The sequence below is a fragment of the Podarcis melisellensis genome (assembly GCF_964234715.1).
Source record: "Podarcis melisellensis genome assembly, chromosome: 11".
Lineage (NCBI taxonomy): Eukaryota > Metazoa > Chordata > Lepidosauria > Squamata > Lacertidae > Podarcis > Podarcis melisellensis.
This window is the reverse complement of record NC_138543.1, coordinates 35,201,126-35,219,409: the sequence shown is the minus strand read 5'-3', so window position 1 is coordinate 35,219,409 and position 18,284 is coordinate 35,201,126. Positions and strand designations below refer to the sequence as shown.

Sequence of the window (18,284 nt, the reverse complement as noted above, 5' to 3'; positions counted from 1 at the left end):
TTAATACCCACATGGAACCACCATTTTAGTTTAGTTAACGGCACACACCTTTATTTTTTGAGGCTATATGATACTAGGGAGCAATATTAAAGGTGGTTTTCCCTTTTAACACTAAGAGATAACATTTGCTGATTAATTTATTAGTTATCTTCTTTCATTATCTTAGAAATACACTTTTTAATGATTTTATAATGCACACATTTGCTTAAGCTTTTAACCTATTATTATTCTAACTGGTGAAAAGGTAGATGACTTATCAAATAAAAATATTTCAGTGGTAGGCAACTCTACTAAAAAAGGAATAAATTACATCAAAACCACATCATCAGTGAGAGTCCCCCCCCCAATTACATTAGTGTTTGCCCGTCTATAAGAGTTTTAGAACCACTAAAGTTCCACTGTGTGAGTTACAGATAAACGAGTCCTTGTCAAAAACAAACTCTGAGGCTATAAAAGCCACACTGACCTTTTTCCTTTTGAGATTAAGCTGAAGATTTGGGAGAATTTTCATGGCACCTCCAATAAATTCTCAGAAGCTTGCTGGTAGGTGGTATTATAAAACTCATGCTAAAACATGAGCAACACAAGATTTGTAGTGCCAGTTGTCGCGCCCACAATCCTAGCCATGACCAGCTGCAATGCCACAAGAAAACTCATGAGTTTTATGCCCCAAGCTATGCAAACTCTATTTCCCCCCACCAACCAGTCTTAACAATATTAGCTGTTACTTCTCACTTCTCCATATCCTGTGCAAACTTTCAGTTGAGTCAGAAAAAAACAGCTACCATTATTAAATCAGAGTTTTTGTGACCATGATTCTAGTCCCCCAAAGGGCTATGTTTGAATAATTTTTACTAAACGGAAAACCTCACTTTCTTTTCAATGCTAAAATTAGGCTACCACAATATTTTTTTTTTACATTTTGTTCTAATTACGCAGAGGCTCAAAATGCAGTTGCGTCAGTGAGACTATAAAAAACAGTTGATGGCAAAATTCACAACCCTTAGATTGCACTATTCACTATCAAGTATGTTTTTCATTCTTCTTATAAACATTCCACAATCTGAACTGTGAAGGGAACTTAGAGACAAAATAAAGCTGATTTTTACAGGATAAGGTTTTTCTTTTCAAAATTGTAGCTCACTCAGTGGAGCAGTTTACCAGCCTTTCTGTGTCTTACATCAATTTGAAACACTATTCATTTGAGAAAGAGAACCTATTTCTAGTTCTTAGCATGCGTCTTTAGCTCCCACTAAGCAAACTGAATTGTATATTAGCTTAAATATGGAAGTAATTGAACCTTAACAATAAGTGCAATATTGGATACCTATATAGGAGACAAGCAGAAGAAAGCCAAGGGTGATAAAGCTCAAAGATAAACTACTGTCATTTTATTTTGGATCAATTGATAATTGACCTGGCATAAAGGATAATAAAAGGAAATCATTTTCTGGTTATTCTGCCTCCAACAGTAATTACACGGAACATTTTTTCTGTGGATGAATATGGCATCATTGACGTAACTACTATTTTTGAATGTGAATGGTGCTGGAGAAACACAGAAAATCATTAGGTACTTTAGAGCATCTTTTTAAATCTGTAACCCTAAAGTACATACAAGATATGTACTTTCTTTTTTAAAAAACACAAAAGAGTTCCAGCAACAAAAAAACAAAACCAGACAGTTTTCCTACCATGAAACTTTAAATTGGCAAGCTTTGGATCTATGTCATTTGTATTAAAATGGATGCAACCAAATCACTGCAATTATACTGGTCCTTCAAGCTGTTTTAACCACCATTTACTGTATTTCTGAAGTGCCTCCCTGAGTACCAGCTGTAAAAGGATATCAGAGATGCTTTGATTCCTATGCCTGGACTAATGATAACACTCATCAGTATTCAGGAAGATTGGCCTTGGTCACCTGGTGTATCAAAAAGTCCTATTTCATCAAATCATAGAGTTGGAAGGGACTCCAAGGCTCATTTAGTCCAATCTCCTGCAATGCAAGAATCTCAGCATGTGGTCCCCCGTACAATTTGAAGCTTGCTTATCTTTTGCAAGTGGGCCAGCTGTTTTACTGCTGCACCACTTTGGGTATGGGGGGGTATGGGGTGTTAGGGAAGACCAAGGGCCATATTCAACTTACGGTACTGGTCCCACCACTGAAAGCCCATGCAAGGACTACGGCTGGTGCAGTGGGGCTTTCCCCCCAAACTGCACAAGTTGCTGGGAGAATTCCCAGAACAGAACATGGTGCTGGAGAAGGCACATTGTTCCACCAGGTAGGCAGAAATGTTTGGGCTGCTGGAGTGATCCACTTAGCACTATGTTGAATTCCTCCTGAAGCAAATGTGTAGTTAGGTAAAAATAATAATGATCACCATCATGGAATATTCTAGCCTCTGGTTGCATTTAGCTCTTCAAGCTTTAGTACACCATATATTTTGGAAAAATTCTCAAGCACCCTATGAGTCTGTTGTTTATAGTCTTCCTTTCATTGATTCCATGATTCAAGAACACAGTATCTTCCCCTGTTCTCACAGTTTGTTTACTTTGTGTGATTCCAAGGGATGCAGTTGTGTCCAGACTCCTGTGGGCTTAGAAAATAAGCCAAATAACTCTAACAAAACACAAAGGACTATCTTGCATCTAGTAACATGTGGCTAAAGGCAGATAACATTGACAGTATAGCTTGTTTGCCTCAGAACAATGAAGCCACACTCCAGTAGTGTGCAACCAACCTAATTACCTCTGAATAATGGAGAATTCATTAATTATTATCCCGTCAGTCAAAAACTCTTATTAGACATGGAGATGATGTCATATCATTGCATAAAAAGCATGAGCAAGATAAACAACATGTATAAACACTGTAAGTAAACAAATAAATCTCAGTTGCTCTGTAGACCATTTTATGACTTTCCGGTGCTCTCTCTAAGAACTAAGAAAGGTGATTTTGTGCTAAACCTAGAACTTGCTTATGACTGATTCATACCAGCCTACCCTTCTCATAAGATTTTCTGGAGAGGTCCTTATTCAACTACGCAGCTGAGGTATACTTTGCCTTGACAAATATTTCTTTCATGGTGGCACAAAATTGGAATGCTCTCCTTAAGGAGGCTGGTCAAGCAGGGCCATTATAAACTTTTTGATGCCCCCTATTTGCTCAAGCATTTTAGGGCACTTCCAGACTGTTGCAATTTATGGGTGGGACTCAGTCACATAATGTCAAATTCAAGTAGTGCAATTCTAGTCGATTGTGAGGGGGTGGTGTGTAGCAACCCACTTCGGCAAAAGATCAATCTTTTTGTGATGAGGAAGGCGGTGGGAAAATACACTGAAAAGTGTGAGATAACACATAACAGATGCAATGTCATCTAACCTCGCTGCAGACAAATCAGAATGAATGGTCAATAAACAGGTCTTCTGGGAGAGGCCTTAGATTACAGATGTGGTTGGAATTTGTATTCTGTTTTTAGTTTTTGGTTCATTTTAATGTGTCTTTTTTGTGCTTATTTGTTGGCTTCAAATTTCTATGCTGTGTTAATTTTATCTGTGCTTTTTGTACACCACCCTACTGCGGATAAATACTTAAAACAAATAGTAAATAAATAAAATGAATCCTAAGCAGATTGTGCCTTCAGTACAAACATACCACCGTCATTATTTTCACATGTGTAACAACTTGAATAACTCACAGCACAGTGACGGTTTAAGAATGCTGAATGTATGGTGTGTTCCTTTGAATGGAACCAGATTTTTCCTTGTAACTTCTGCAGGTGCTTCCTGACTTTAATGTCAAAATGCATCTCATTCCTTCATTTGCCATTCTTTTAATGATACTATCAATTATCAAACAGAGGGAAGGGAAACACAACCCAGCTGTATCCCCCTCAATGACATTTCCAATTTCTTCTTCTCCATTTACCGCAATATTTTTGTGCCTAGAGTTTCAAAACACTCACTTGTTCTCGTTTTTAACTCTGGGGTTCAATTATGCATTTCCCAGTTCACCTTGATAGTCTCTGCTCGTGAGCCATTTGACACAGGCTACTAATACGCGATGATGAGGAGGTGTTGCCTTGACATGGGTTTACTTGGAGAGTCAATGCCTGAAAGAACTGCAGAATTCTGAAGCAAGCAGCAGCTCATTGGTGTCATCAGGCACCTTATCCTGATTTCTGATTGGATAAAGCACTTGATGATGAAGATAAAGCTTATTGAAACAGAAGTGCCAAATACCAAAATACATTAATCCAGTAATTTTCCCAAGTGCTGTTTCAATGGTCATTTATACATAAAAGGAAATGTCAATGCCTATAGGCTTAAAGGCAATACAGTTTGTTTTCTAAGCAACTTAGGGACATCTAATGCAACCGGGATCTTGTAGACTCTTAAGAAGTGATTGTTTGACACTGCTGTATTTTTCCTGATCTCACATGTACAGAGAAGGATATTAAACCATAAATAGCTCTTACTTTTCTATTGATTTTTTAAGGTAGACTCTCTGATATAGACTCCTTTCTTAATTTAAGTGTTTAATGGTAGAGCTGAGGATGTTTGGATAAGCCCATGTAGTGAGCACGTTTTCCATTGTTCAAAGGGGGAGGCTAGTCTAAATTCATGATCATGGAGCAATTTAATTAAAGACAGCAGATAAATCTCCAGTATCTGACTTTGCTTTCCTCACTCAGTCTCTGCAATTGCTCACACTAATAGAAAATACAGCATTGTTTTGTCTAGAACAAAGAATTATGGGCTATATCCTTCCTGTTGAAGAAAGTTAATACACTCCCCATTCTCCCCCTGCCCCCAGCCCCCTCAACACATGCAGCCCTTCTGCTGTCAACCATGTAGCTCCTTCCTAAATACCCAGGCAGCTGCAAAAGAGCTGTTAAGGTCTGTTGTTCCATTTCGGACTCGGCAAAATACGTCATACCTTCTTAACTGGTTAAGAGACAGAAGCATAATTTTCATATAAAGTGTCTCGTGTACTTTTCATACACAAATCCCAACGTCAGAGTCTCTGTCTAGTACTTTATTGTGGTTTATTTAAAAGTAAAGAAAAACATATACAAAATGTTAATGGGAGAAAAAACAAGCCATTCAGCAGAACCACCTTCATCCTTATAACAATAGAACTCTAAACCCAATAATTCTAAAACTGGACCCACAAATGGTTTGTGAAAATAATTTGGATGGGTTTTTCAAACAGATCGAAGAAGATACTCAGAAGAATGCAAGATTGAGAGAGGAGATTTTTGAGTCAGGAAGATGGGGTGCCGAGTCTGGGGGACAGAGTGTTCTTTTGGTGAGTTCTTAGAGCAGAAAAAGCTGAATAACGCTTGTTAAGTTACTGGCAGGGTACTAGGGATGTGATGGGGCCATGATCCATTAAAGGTGAGGCTATCTCAGGCTCATGGCTCAATCTGGCCAGATGAAACATTTAGGAAGCGTGCATGGCCCTGGCTTTCCTCTCTCCCCAGGCTGTTGTTTTTAGCTAAATATTCTTCTCACCAGGAAAGAACTGGTCAACACCTGTACTCTTCCTATGGCCTTGCACTTAAACTAGTAGCTTATAGAGCAATGGAAAATATGTCGTTTACTCATACACTTGAAACTCTGCATTATGGGTGGAGTCAAGTGACCTCTGAAAAACCTTGCTATAAATGCCTATACCATGTGTGTGTGGCTGTGGCCTGTAGCCATACAGTTAGTTCCAGCATATCTACCTCTCACCATCTGCTGAGAAATCCAGAGAAAGGTGGCAATGGTGTGGTTAACCTTAAGGTAAAAATCACTGTTACATCAGGCTCTGCACGCTACACAGCTATGCAGCTATTATATGGCTCTGTTCCAGCACTACTCAAAAGGACTCAATAGAATTGAACTGATTCAAGGGTTGACCTACAACACAGCACCTAATATGCCATGTGATGACATATCTAAAGGTCCAATACATACAGCAGCCATATTTATTATTATTTATTATTTATTAAATGTGTATACCGAACCATAGATCTCAGGGTGGTTTACAACATAAAAATGCAAGATAAAGAAACACAGAAATACATAATAAAAACAAGAGCAAGAACTAAACAAACCAATAGACCCACCCCCCAAACACATTTAAAAGGGTAAAAGGATGTTCATCAGCCAAAGGGCTGGTTAAAGAGGAACCTTTTCACCTGGCACCTGAAAGTGTATAATGAAGGCACCAGCAGAACCTCCTCGGGGAGAGCATTCCACAAATGGGGAGCCACTGCAGAAATGGCCCATTCCCCTGTTGCCACCCTCCATGGAGGAGGTACATGAAGAAGGGCCTCAGATGATGATCTCAGGGTCTGGGTGGGTTCATATGAAGAGACTTGCTGAAAGTAAATGGCTGGGTTTTGGAACACATCTTGCCTACGGATGAACTGCTCATTGTGCACTGATATAAAAACAGAAGTGGGAGTGTTGACAGGAAACCTTGTATTGCTGGAAGAGAAGGGAAAGCCAAACACAAAACAAAAAGTGAAATATTGGTTCCGTTGCTGTCTCCCATCCTGTCTCCAAAAGGTGACTGCAACCTGTCAATGCAAACAGAGATGTAGCAGGTATTTAGCAATGGCATCATCCTTAGGAAAAGGAAATTATCCACATCAAGGTGCATACATTCAGCTTCGTTTGTATTTTCTTCATTTCTCTCATTTTTCATGTTGGCAAGTTACATATGGATGGACATTCTACACAAGGAAGTGAGAGGAAAGCTGAAATGTCTCCATGATAACTTCATTCGTTATCCATAATATCCAGGTTCAATGAGCTCAACTATTAGACAAGAAAAGTGCTACAGTGATAATTAAACATGCTTCACCTACCATTTCTATTCTCCCCTTTTCCTCATTTGCTCTTCAAAGAAATCATTGCATGCAACAGTCAAGGCAGCAACCAGAACCACAAATTCGTTAAAATCCACTTCATTGTCTTTATTGCTATCAAGATCTTGCATAATCTTATCAACCAACTGGGGATCCTTTTGACACTATAAAGGCAAAAACAGATAGATAGATATAGATAGATGATAGATAGATATAGATAGATGATAGATAGATAGATAGATAGATGATAGATAGATAGATAGATAGATAGATAGATAGATAGATGATAGATGATATAGATAGATGATAGATAGATATATACATTTCAATTTTGCTTAGAGAATCTTCTGAGATGTGTGTTAAATTACATTAGAGATTTCTTTTTATTTCCTTGAGGGCATGTGCATACACTGTCCTTAACCCTCAGGGAATTTCTTATTTGTACTGTGATATTTACCAGTGTCTGCAGCAGGTATATGAGGTGCCTCAACTTTGAACAACATAATATTTATTTCTAATAGTGTAGATGGTTTACTTTATTAATAAGCTAAATGTCAATGTTTTCCCACTATGGCCATCATCCAATGTATTGTCTTAGTAGATCAGGTATCTGAATTTTAGACAACAAACTGGTTATATCTGCATATAAATATGTTTTTAGGGACTGCACACACATGTTGCAAGCAAAGAGCACAGAGAGGTGTTCTCTTATGTAGGAGGGAGAAGAGGGAATTGATCTTTGAAGATGGTAATCCTATACAGTATATGTATACTCAGAACTAAATCCCATAGAGTTCAATGAAGCTTACTCCCAAGACAAGTGGGTATAGAATTGCAACCCGAGTTTTGTTAGTCAGCTCCCCAAACTCAAAATATTGTAGTAATTTCCAGTATCTGTATCCCAATTAATCTAAACCTAGAATTTACCCTAATTACCACCAGCTGTATAGATAACCGCTCTGCGACCCTATGTATATTGCATTCTAGATTTATATGAACTTCTGTGTACTAGTGAAATTATTTCAAGGGCATTTTCACATGTGAGGTTTTCAGCTTCTTGCATGCTAATGATAATAGTTGTTTGTGTAGAAGACGAATTTGCAATGTGAATTAGCATTGTGGCTCCTACAGTTTTTTAAAAACACCATTACAAACCCGACAGAGGCAAAAGCTGCTTTAATCCTAATGTGTGAAATATGCTCTACAAACCAGGACTAAATTAGGAGCACTGGAAGCTAAACATGTGGACTCAACCTAAACCAGATATAATCCACGATTTCTTCTTAATCTTCAAAAGTCTGAAGCACATCTAGTTAGTGCTGGCTGATTACTCTGGGGACTGGGTCGCTACAAACAGAGATATTTTATTAAGATGGAATGCAGGACAGAAAGAATCCAATCCGAGAAAATTGATGACAGGTTCCTTTTTTTATTTCTTCCCCTTTCTGCAGAGCTGCCAGTTTTTAAGACTATGCGATTTCTTAGGATTAATAGACTACAGGATGCCACTTATATATCAGATCTTTCTTTTTTTAACACAAGAACTTCAGCGGCGTTATAAATTAGGAACAAAATAGAGGAACACAAATCACATCAGGACTGATAATGTGTCCTGTAGCGAGAGCTCTTCTCAGGCACCTCTCTGCTCAGGATAGATAGGAAGCTATATTTAGAGTCCACAGGAGTTTCCAATCAATCTATGAAAAAAACTGCATGTGGCTTCAGGCCTGAAGAAGCACTTAAAAAGCAAGAAAATTTCCAGACATAGACCAAAGTTCATCTGTATACACTTTGATCTACATACTCTTTGATCTACATATTCTATCTTTCTGCCCATCTGCCCACCTTACTAGCATGGTCAACAGCAATACCACCAGAAAGGTGGAGAAGAAGATAGCAAGTTATGATTGAGATTTCTTTAAACCAAGGGTGAGTAACTACCAGGCCTCTCCATCTAATTCTTGGGGCTCTCCCCAGCAGCACAGCTCACCTGTCCTGATCTGCTCTCTCCTTGAGTGCTTCTGCCAAGTTGGAATCTCATCCTTTAACTGTCATATGTAGCCTACTTTACAAAGTTAAGAGTCACATCCATTGATCTGCCTACTTCACACCTCTGCCCACAGTGGTATTCAGCTCCCAAAAGGTTGCACACCCCTGCTGTAAACTTTCGCCTAGGTATTATCACTTATTAGTCATTTGACTCGTGGAAATGGTTCAAAGAGGCTTACAGACACAATAAAAATACCCTAAATGCCTCTTCTTTCTAATAATTTGCCTAAGGGAATATTATTTGCTCTGGGGAGGCATCAGTACCTTTGAGACATTGGCAGCCATTACACCAGACATAGGCAAACTCGGCCCTCCAGATGTTTTGGGACTACAACTCCCATCATCCCTAGCTAACAGGATGATGGGAGTTGTAGTCCCAAAACATCTGGAGGGCCGAGCTCGCCTACGCCTGCATTACACTAATCCCCACCCTCATATCAGACCTATTTGCATGCTTCTCAACCATTGCATTACATACTAAGGAATGGGGCAAATACCAGTAACGTTATGCCTGACATGGCCGCAGCTGAATAGGTCTGAAGGGAAGAGGGAAAGGACTGGAAGAGGCAGGGGTGAGGTTGCCTTGAGGCAGTCGGGGATAGCACCCTGTGGCTATGATTCAGCTGCACAGATGGTGCAGCCTATGAGGCTGACAGAGCGAGTAAGACTGTGTATACAAAAGCACATTTCCCCCTCAACTAATCTGCCTTCATGGAGATACAGTTCCAATCACCATTCAACTACAGTTCCCAGGATTCTTTGGGGGAGGGTAATGCATGTGAAATGTGCTTTAAATAAATGGTGTATATGCAGTCTAAGAAGGAACCAAGAGAAAGGAAAGTAAGTAAAAGAAACCCTCATCCACCAATTTTCCCATACCTATTTGTACATTGTACATGGTATGAGTCACATACAGCTAACGGACCACATTAAAACCATTCCCAAAGAGAACCTATCGCCACCATTGAAGAAAATAGAATCTCTATCTCATAACCCCAACCCAACTTCCTTCTGTCCCTGCTTTAGCCTAGTGAATAAGGTACAGCCACCCCTTGCTGTTTGCAGTATTGTGACACCATAGGTTTGTTGCCTCTGAACAATGTAGTACAATTAATACACTGGCCAAGATGGCTGAACTGGAATGCTTGGATTTAAAGAAGAGTATAGCTATTGTGGGCATAACAGAAATCCTGGTAAAAGAGGAGAAAGCCAGTGGGACGAGGTTATCTTTGGATACAAACTCTATAGGAAGGGCAGGATGCAGCAGAGGAGTCATTCTGTACATCAAAGAGGACATTTAAGCTTTCTGCTCTAATTTGTATGTTGCGCTGTATTCTTTTCTATATTGCATTTTTGTGGTTTTGTTGTAAGCTGCTATGAGAGCCGCTGCTGAAGACTGGCCAGTAAAAAAAAAAAGGAAAATAAATAAATAAAACAAATCAGATGATTCACTTCTGCAGCACTTTTGTTAGCCTTCCGGATTCTTAGACTAGATAGGTATTTTGTTCTAAATAACACGGCACTTGAAATATTCTTAAACTCTTAAGCAAAAACATAGCAGCTGAGAATTAGTTTTGCTTTAACCACTAAGAACACTTGAGTGTGCGCACTTGTGTCGTTAATTCAGTACTGAAGCTGTGTTCTGTGGAACACAGTTTTTCTACTTTGAAAAGGAACATCGCCTCTTCCCCAGTGAATGAGTAAAATCAGCTCCCCATTCATTTAGATATTACATTTGCTATGGGGATCACCATGACTACTGTGCATCTCCTACCTTTCCCATCCCGTTACTTGTCTATACCATATAAACTGGGGCCATCATGTACCAAGTTGGTCCACCACTGATCCATGTCAGTGGGAGCAGGGAAGCTCACAATGCACAAACTGACTTCTACCATATTGGATGTAATGCCTAGACAAGACATTTAGCTGAGCTATGGCATGATATTTTCCCACAACCAGCCAGAAACCTTTATAAGTTAACTGGGATTTGAACCCAAGACTTTCACATCCATATCGAAACTTAACATTATAGCTGACTATTTGGATAAAGCTTTCTAATAATAACATAATCCAGGGTCCTAAGTACTTGGTCACCAGAGCACATTTCCTTGGATGTGGCAAAATATAGCAACTATTTTTGCACACAGTGCAGCTGCTGTTGCAGAAAAGACTTAATTGCATGTCTGGGTGAACTAACGGCATATGAAATACTTGTCAAGGATCCTCCAGTAGCTATTCCCCCTCCCCATGTCCAGCAAGCAGTCGGTGAAAAAAAGATTTAACCATGACTCTGTCTTACCGAAAGGAAGTCAGTAAGTTCGCTGGTGAGGAGCTCCTTGAGTTCTCCTTTATTGAGTTTATATTTGTCCCCTTCTTTTCCTGAGTAATGGTGAAAGACCTTGATTAAGGTGTCCATCGCACCTTCCAGCAGTGTTGGCATACTACAAAGGGAGATAAAGGGAAGACTTATAGCAACCTTGCATGAACCATCTAAAACGTAAGCATTTCTGTATATGCACAGAGATAAACACAGTTGCCCAGAAAGTCAATACAGAATTCAGAGCTTCTGTGATACTAAATATTTGTCATCTGACCAGCTGCACAAACTTGTTTACGGCACTAATTTAGGAGAGCACTTTTACAAATGAATCCAGGAAGAAATGTATTGAGCTCATTGGGTGTGCAGTCATCTCTAAGTGGCCACACGTTTTCCTGAAAGGGCAAAGAAGCAAGATACATCTAACAAGGCAAAATTGGAGCATTTCTTCCTACCTGTTCTGAAGTGGTCCCAAATAAAGTATTGTCTCCAGCAGGTACAGACTGTAGTCAACTCTATTCTGAGGGTTCCACCCTAGCTTACCAAATTCCCCTGGGGTTTCTAGAGGGAAATCACCAATGATAAAATGTCTCCCCCTTCCTGGGTTTCACTTTATTTGTGACTGCTTGTTATGCGTCAACAGGTGTAGGTATCTTTCCCCAGGTGGCTTTCTTGAGGCTGGCTGGCTTCCCTGAGCATTCAGTAAGGAGCTAGGAGTATAAAAGCGGCAACTTCATTAAAACATCGAGGATGGAAATCCAATTAGTTGCTAGGAAGCCAACCACTGGGAATACAACAAATACAGAACAAGAAGATGCAGTGCTTTGCCTTATGATTTATTTCATTTATATCCTATCCTTCCCCTAAGGAGCTAAGGGAAGTATACATTTCCTACCCCCTATTCCCCTATTTCACCCTTACAATGACCCTGTGAGGTAATGAAGGCTGAGAAATAGGGATTGGTCCAAGATCATTCAGTGAGCTTTATGACTGAGGGGGGGGGTTTGAACCTGTCTCCTCCCAGTGCTACTCCAACATACTAATCATTACACTAACCTCCCCCTGGTACCCTTGGGGTGTTTTGGACTACAGTTCCCATCAGTCCCAGTGAGCCAGCACAGCCAATCCAAACTGAGGACGAAGGGAGTTGTAGACCAAAACATTTGGAGGGCACCAGGTGAAGGAAGGCTGCCTCTGATTTCATAAGGTATTGATCTAAGTCCAGTCCAGTGTGAGACTGGATTATCACGCTTCAGAAGTTAAAACCGAACCTTCAGCATATAATTTCCAAACTCAAAAGAGTACTAGAGATGCAAAGGCGTTCAAAGCACAGGTGATGGCACTAAAAGATAGCCCTCTTCATGAAAGAATGGCAGGAAAATTCACTTAGAAAACACTGTAGCTGTATGCTGTTTGCATCTTATTGATTCACTAGAAGTAGGAGCGGAAGGGTCCATCAGTTTTGATTTCCCAATTTCTCATTTTTTCCAATCTAAAATTTGGCTCTTCACATTTCTACAGCAATTTGATTTTTTTTTTTAATCCTCACAAAATAACTTTGAGTACAAATTTCTAACAAACACATTTTTTTGTATTTACACATTTTTGAAAGTAATTTTTCTTAACACAATGCCTTTTTATGTGTCATTTCAAGAATACATTCATATTTATGCACACTTTTACCTAATATGTGCATTTTTGTAAACTTTAGTTAGAGAACTGCATCAAAAGGTGGCTGTGTGTCAGTTCTCATATTGCTTTGAAAAATGCAGATTCGATAGATTCAACTTTTACATGCGATCTGAATTGAATTTCTTCTCAGTCCCCACTAAGAAGTAAATACAGCAAATTGTATTTCTACTAATTGGCACTTAGGGCTATGATTCAGAAAACATGAAGTCGTCCTCCCTAAGGAGGTGTTGAGGTTGCTCTGATAGGTGTAAGATCTTTCCTACCTGTGCTACATTTTTGGGCGTGTCTAGGGTTGCTTCACACGAAGTGAGATGTTTGCATTGAGGGGATGGGTGGAGGTGGAAAAAAGAGCATGGGTCCCAAGGAAATACAGTGGTACCTTGAGTTACAAATGCCTCAGGTTACAAACTCCGCTAACCTGGAAGAGTTACCTCGAGTTGAGAACTTTGCCCCAGAATGAGAATGGAAATTGTGTGCTGGCGGCGCAGTGGTAGCAAGAGGCCCCATTAGCGAAAGCACATCTCTAGTTTCAGTTTCAGGTTAAGAATGGACCTCCAGAACAAATTACCAGTAAGTTTGTAACTAAAGGTACCACTGAAATGGGGAATGTCACCCCTCAGCAATGGCCCTGTGACCCAATGGTGCTTATTATTGGGGTTCTGCCCCCTGCCAAAGATTTTTGGCTCTGAGCATTTCCCCAGTAAGCCTGGTTTCATTTCTTGGGCGTCGGTGGAACTAGCAGGTTTATGTTAGGGACAGCCAGACCACAGAGCCACTCAATAACTTTGAGACATCTTGAGATGCCTTGTGAACGGTGCAGTCTGACTAGGAAGCAGGAGGACCTTACCTAAATCACTGAAGTTCATCACTTAATTCAGGGAACAAACAGAGCCAATGCACACTTCTATTACAGGGTTCAGATATAATCGTTGGTGGAATTTTTGTGTGCATTATAAGTCGAAATTTTATTTGGAGTGTGGCTCCCCCTTGTGTGCTGAAATGGAGTTATATGCTGAATACTTTAGATTTAATTTGCACAGTTAAGTGTTTTGTGTGCTATCTTGCTAGAGAAGCAAACACATAGAAGTGGAATCTACCTACCTAAAAAACCCTTAAACAGCTAGCTAAGTCCTCTAAGCTGTGAGGACAGCAAAATCAACAAACAATATCATGGGAAATAATAGTTAAGCTTTGTGCACCTCTGATCCCTGCAACTTATTTGGGACAGCTAAAAGAATAACCTTGATCACCAGCTGCCCCTAGAAATAAAAAGCTCCCAAAGAACCTCATGTTTGTGGTACTCAGTGGGGCCACATGCACACACCTCCCAACTCAATATCCAGTTTGGAGGGGTTGGTAAGAGCTACCTTGGTTACCTGTGGCCATCACTTGCAGCAGATGTGTACCTAGGTGTTTGCAAGGTTCGTCCTTGCAAGAGTACAGGCACAGCGGGTGCAAAAATTGTGCCTCTCCACTCTGGCTTGGAGTGGCTAGAAGCCTGCCCTTCACTCCCCAGGCCGTTCCTCCACTGCTCTAGGTGACTGGGTGAAGTGCACAGGCCCCTCTGAGTGCCTCAGCAGAACTCCTTGCCAAGGGTACAAGGGACCCTAGGTACTTATACCTCTGCCTGGCAGATCCTCACAGGTGGGATGGATAGATAGATAGATAGATAGATAGATAGATAGATAGATAGATAGGTAGATAGATAGATAGATAGATACCGGTAGATAGATAGATGATAAATAGACAGAGATAGATAGAGATAGATAGATAGATGATAGATAGATGGAGATGATGATAGATGATAGATAGATAGTTGATAGATGATAGATAGATAGATGATAGATAGATAGATAGATAGATAGATAGATAGATAGATGATAGATAGATAGATAGATAGATGATAGATAGATAGATAGATAGATAGATAGATAGATAGAGTGTCTCTGTCCTTTGAAGCCTTGATGTCACTCTCCACTCATGTGCCATCTGAGGCAGCTGCCTCACTCTAATGGTAGGGCAGGCCCCAGGTGCAAATGAGGAGAAGCAGCAACAGGAAGCCAGGTACAGATCAGCAACAAAATAAGTTTCTATGAAACATGCTGTTATAGGTTTTGGCCTTGCTTTCTGTCCAGTTATATTTTAGCACTTTTAAAGGAGATTTTGATTCAAGTTCTAGTAGTCAAATTGTGCCTCAAGCAGTGGAACGTTTGACATTTGAAAGTGAAGGTTCATGGACCTAGTTAAGGCACACAAGCAAAATGTATTATCTTGGTTTGTTTTGAAATTGTTTTAGGCCTGTGGCCCTCCAGAGGCCATGGTACTCCAACTCCCGTCAGGCTCAGCCAGCCTGGCCAATACTAAAGGATGTTGGGAGTTGCAGACCAATGACATCTGGTTGGTTGCAGGTTCCCTATCTCTGTTTTAAGCTTATACCAGCCCAAAATGTGATTCATTCATTCATTCAAAAACATTGATAAGCTGCTTAATAGTTTAAAAATCTCCAAGCTGTGTACAATATAAAACAAACAGTAATAGTCAAACAAAAATACCACGTAAAACCAGAGAGCCGGATGTGAGAGCAGGATGTTAGATGGGCCGTTGGTCTGGTCCAGCAAGTCCTTGCTTTGTTCTTATCTGTTATGGTGCCCTCCAGGTGTCCTTGAACACCCCCTCCAGCCAACCGCAGCTATCATGGCCAATGGTCAGTGGTAATCAGAGTTGTGGTCTACTCTGCCTAGGCCAGAAGTCAGGAGTCAGTGAGAAGCAAGAGCTGGTCAGAACCCAGCAAGCAGAATTCCTTTGAAAGGAAAGGAGGAGGAGGAGATAAGCAGGGGTTCTGGCTAAGGGCTGAACAAGCAGTGACATAGCATGGGGAGGGCCGTGGCCCCAGGTGTATGATTTTGAGTGGGTGCAAGCCAGGTGCAGGGATCCCCATCCTGCCTGCCATTGGGGATTTCTGGGCCCCGGAGCCCAGCCTGGCCTTGCTGCTGCACACTGGCCCCCTCGCTGAATGTCTGCCCAGTCAGCATTGGGGGGATGCACCCGCCAAAGGCTGCATCTGTCGGCCGACCGACCAGGCTCCCCACTTCGTGGGCAGGTAGGCAGGTGGCAAAGTGCGGCCTTGTGAACCATCTGTGCTCTGTGCCTGTGGCAGGGAGGGTTGGGCTGGCGTAGTGGGTTTTGTTCAGCCTTCAAGCTAATCCTCTGGTCCTGCCTGGTGCATGCGTGTGTGTGAGCCTTGGGCGCCAGCAAAGGGCACAACGCAGCTGTGAACAAGTCAGCTCACAGCTCAACAAAGAGGGATGGGGGAAAGAGATCCCAAGGACACAAGCTCATAGCTCAGGTGTAGTGAGAATCATAATATATTGTGAACTAAGAAGCAATATTTAAATCTAAGAAAGATATTTGCCTAAATCTTTAAATTACCGGTAGCTAAGGATCAGAATAACTTTTATAAAGGACCTTTAATATAAGCTATAACCAGAAGAGGGAGCTCTTATGACATATAGAATACACTATATCTATTCTAATGTATGAGGGCATACCTGTACCATTTCAAAATTCGGCTAGTAATTTGTTCCTGAATTTTGGAGATGTGAACCACATATTATTTTTTTCTGTCTAGGCAATACATGTCTTTCCTTAAAAACTGCTTTTAGCATAGCTAATAGTAGTCTGATTTTTTTTTTCTAAAACAGCCACATTTCACTGTCCCTTGTGATGCACATTTGGCATATCATGGTTTTGGGATTATGGAGTACTCACACCTCCCTGATTCATTTCCTTTTTGCTCCTCCTGCTGCTCATTTCTAGTCCTCCTGAGTCCTCTCCCCAGGCCTGGCCCACCCATGAGGCAAGGTGAAGCAAATGCCTTGGGTGTTTCTAGATATAAATCATAATTATTTTTATTATTTGTACCCCACCCATCTGACTGGGTTGCCCCAGCCACTCTGGGCATCTTACAGCATATATAAAAACATAATAAAGCATTAAAGGTAAAGGGACCCCTGACTATTAGGTCCAGTCGTGACCGACTCTGGGGTTGCGCACTCATCTCGCTTTATTGGCCGAGGGAGCCGGCATACAGCTTCCGGGTCATGTGGCCAGCATGACTAAGCCGCTTCTGGCAAACCAGAGCAGTGCACGGAAACACCATTTACCTTCCCTCCAGTGCGGTACCTATTTATCTACTTGCATTTTGACGTGCTTTCAAACTGCTAGGTTGGCAGGAGCAGGGACCGAGCAACAGGAGCTCACCCCATCGCAGGGATTCGAACTGCCGACCTTCTGATCGGCAAGTCCTAGGCTCTGTGGTTTGACCCACAGTGCCACCTATGTCCCTTAATAAAGCATTACACATCTTTATTTCCCCCTTGTTCCTGATGTAGATTTTCACTCAGCCCTTCTTCCTTAGCATTTTTTTTGTTTTGTTTTGTTTTTTGGCCATTTTGTTGTTCACCTCAGATGCTAAAATGCCTTGGGCCAGCCCTGTCTGCCCCATATCTTTCAGTTATTTTCTTCAGTATATTGTATTTTAATATTTTTTTTAAGAAGGAATAATGTTTTTATCTTGTCTACCTGAGCTCCACCATAACCAGCAACCTTTCCAGTGATATTGAGCTGGACAAGCATATTGACAAGGCAGGAATGCCAATGGCTGGCCCCTTCACAAGGGTATGGGAGAATGTGATGCTAATGTCCAACACCAAGATTAAGGTCTACCAGGCTTGTGTGTTGAGCATGCTGCTTTATGGAAGTTTGTTTGGGCAACTGACATCCACCGGGAGTGACACCTTAATGCCTTCTGTATGTGCTGCATCAGGAAAATTTTGGTCATCAGGTTGTATTTTTCTAATGGTTGCTAGTCACCCTGGGCAGGTCCAATAAATGTATTATCACCATCATAATTATCATAATCAAGTTTATTATTCACACAAAGCATGGCCCTTTAGATTTGGTATATTAACCCTAAGGGCATGAAACCTGGAACAAGAAACAGTAATAATCTTGTTCTGCAACATTCTTGGCTTGATTAGGTATGAATACAGTACCTGCTTGCTTTGTGTATTTCAGATTCCTCCCTTTGCTTCCGCTGGGAAGGCAACTCCCTGAGCGCTTTGTTATTCCTTACATAACATGATTAGGACACACAAGAGCACTTCCTTGATCCAAAAACATGAGATGGAATGAAAATGATATACAGTATCAGGTATTACCTTAACTCCCAGGATCATGAACTTTGCAGTGGCTCACTTCCAAGTGCCAGAGTCCAATTTATTTCTCCATACAGTAGACCAGAGCACTCATTCAGGCTGGCATGATACCAGAATCTCCAATTAGCCCTTTCTTATATA

The 18,284-nt window shown here is 40.9% G+C and overlaps 1 protein-coding gene across 2 annotated transcripts; it reads right to left on the bottom strand.

Annotated features, from left to right (window-relative positions):
* Nucleotides 1–5,981: 5,981 nt before the first annotated feature.
* Nucleotides 5,982–18,278, bottom strand: S100Z (S100 calcium binding protein Z). 2 transcript variants are annotated; one of them, XM_081930322.1, is made up of 4 exons: nt 18,147–18,278; nt 11,218–11,359; nt 6,867–7,030; nt 5,982–6,575 (listed from the first exon to the last, which is right to left on the bottom strand). In XM_081930322.1, the coding sequence occupies exons 2-3, from the start codon at nt 11,356–11,358 to the stop codon at nt 6,872–6,874; spliced, it is 300 nt and encodes a 99-aa protein (XP_081786448.1). In that variant the 5' UTR covers nt 11,359; nt 18,147–18,278; the 3' UTR covers nt 5,982–6,575; nt 6,867–6,871. The 2 variants fall into 2 exon arrangements, with proteins under 2 accessions (XP_081786448.1, XP_081786447.1); XM_081930321.1 differs by lacking the exon at nt 18,147–18,278 and adding an exon at nt 11,691–11,763.
* Nucleotides 18,279–18,284: the final 6 nt, after the last annotated feature.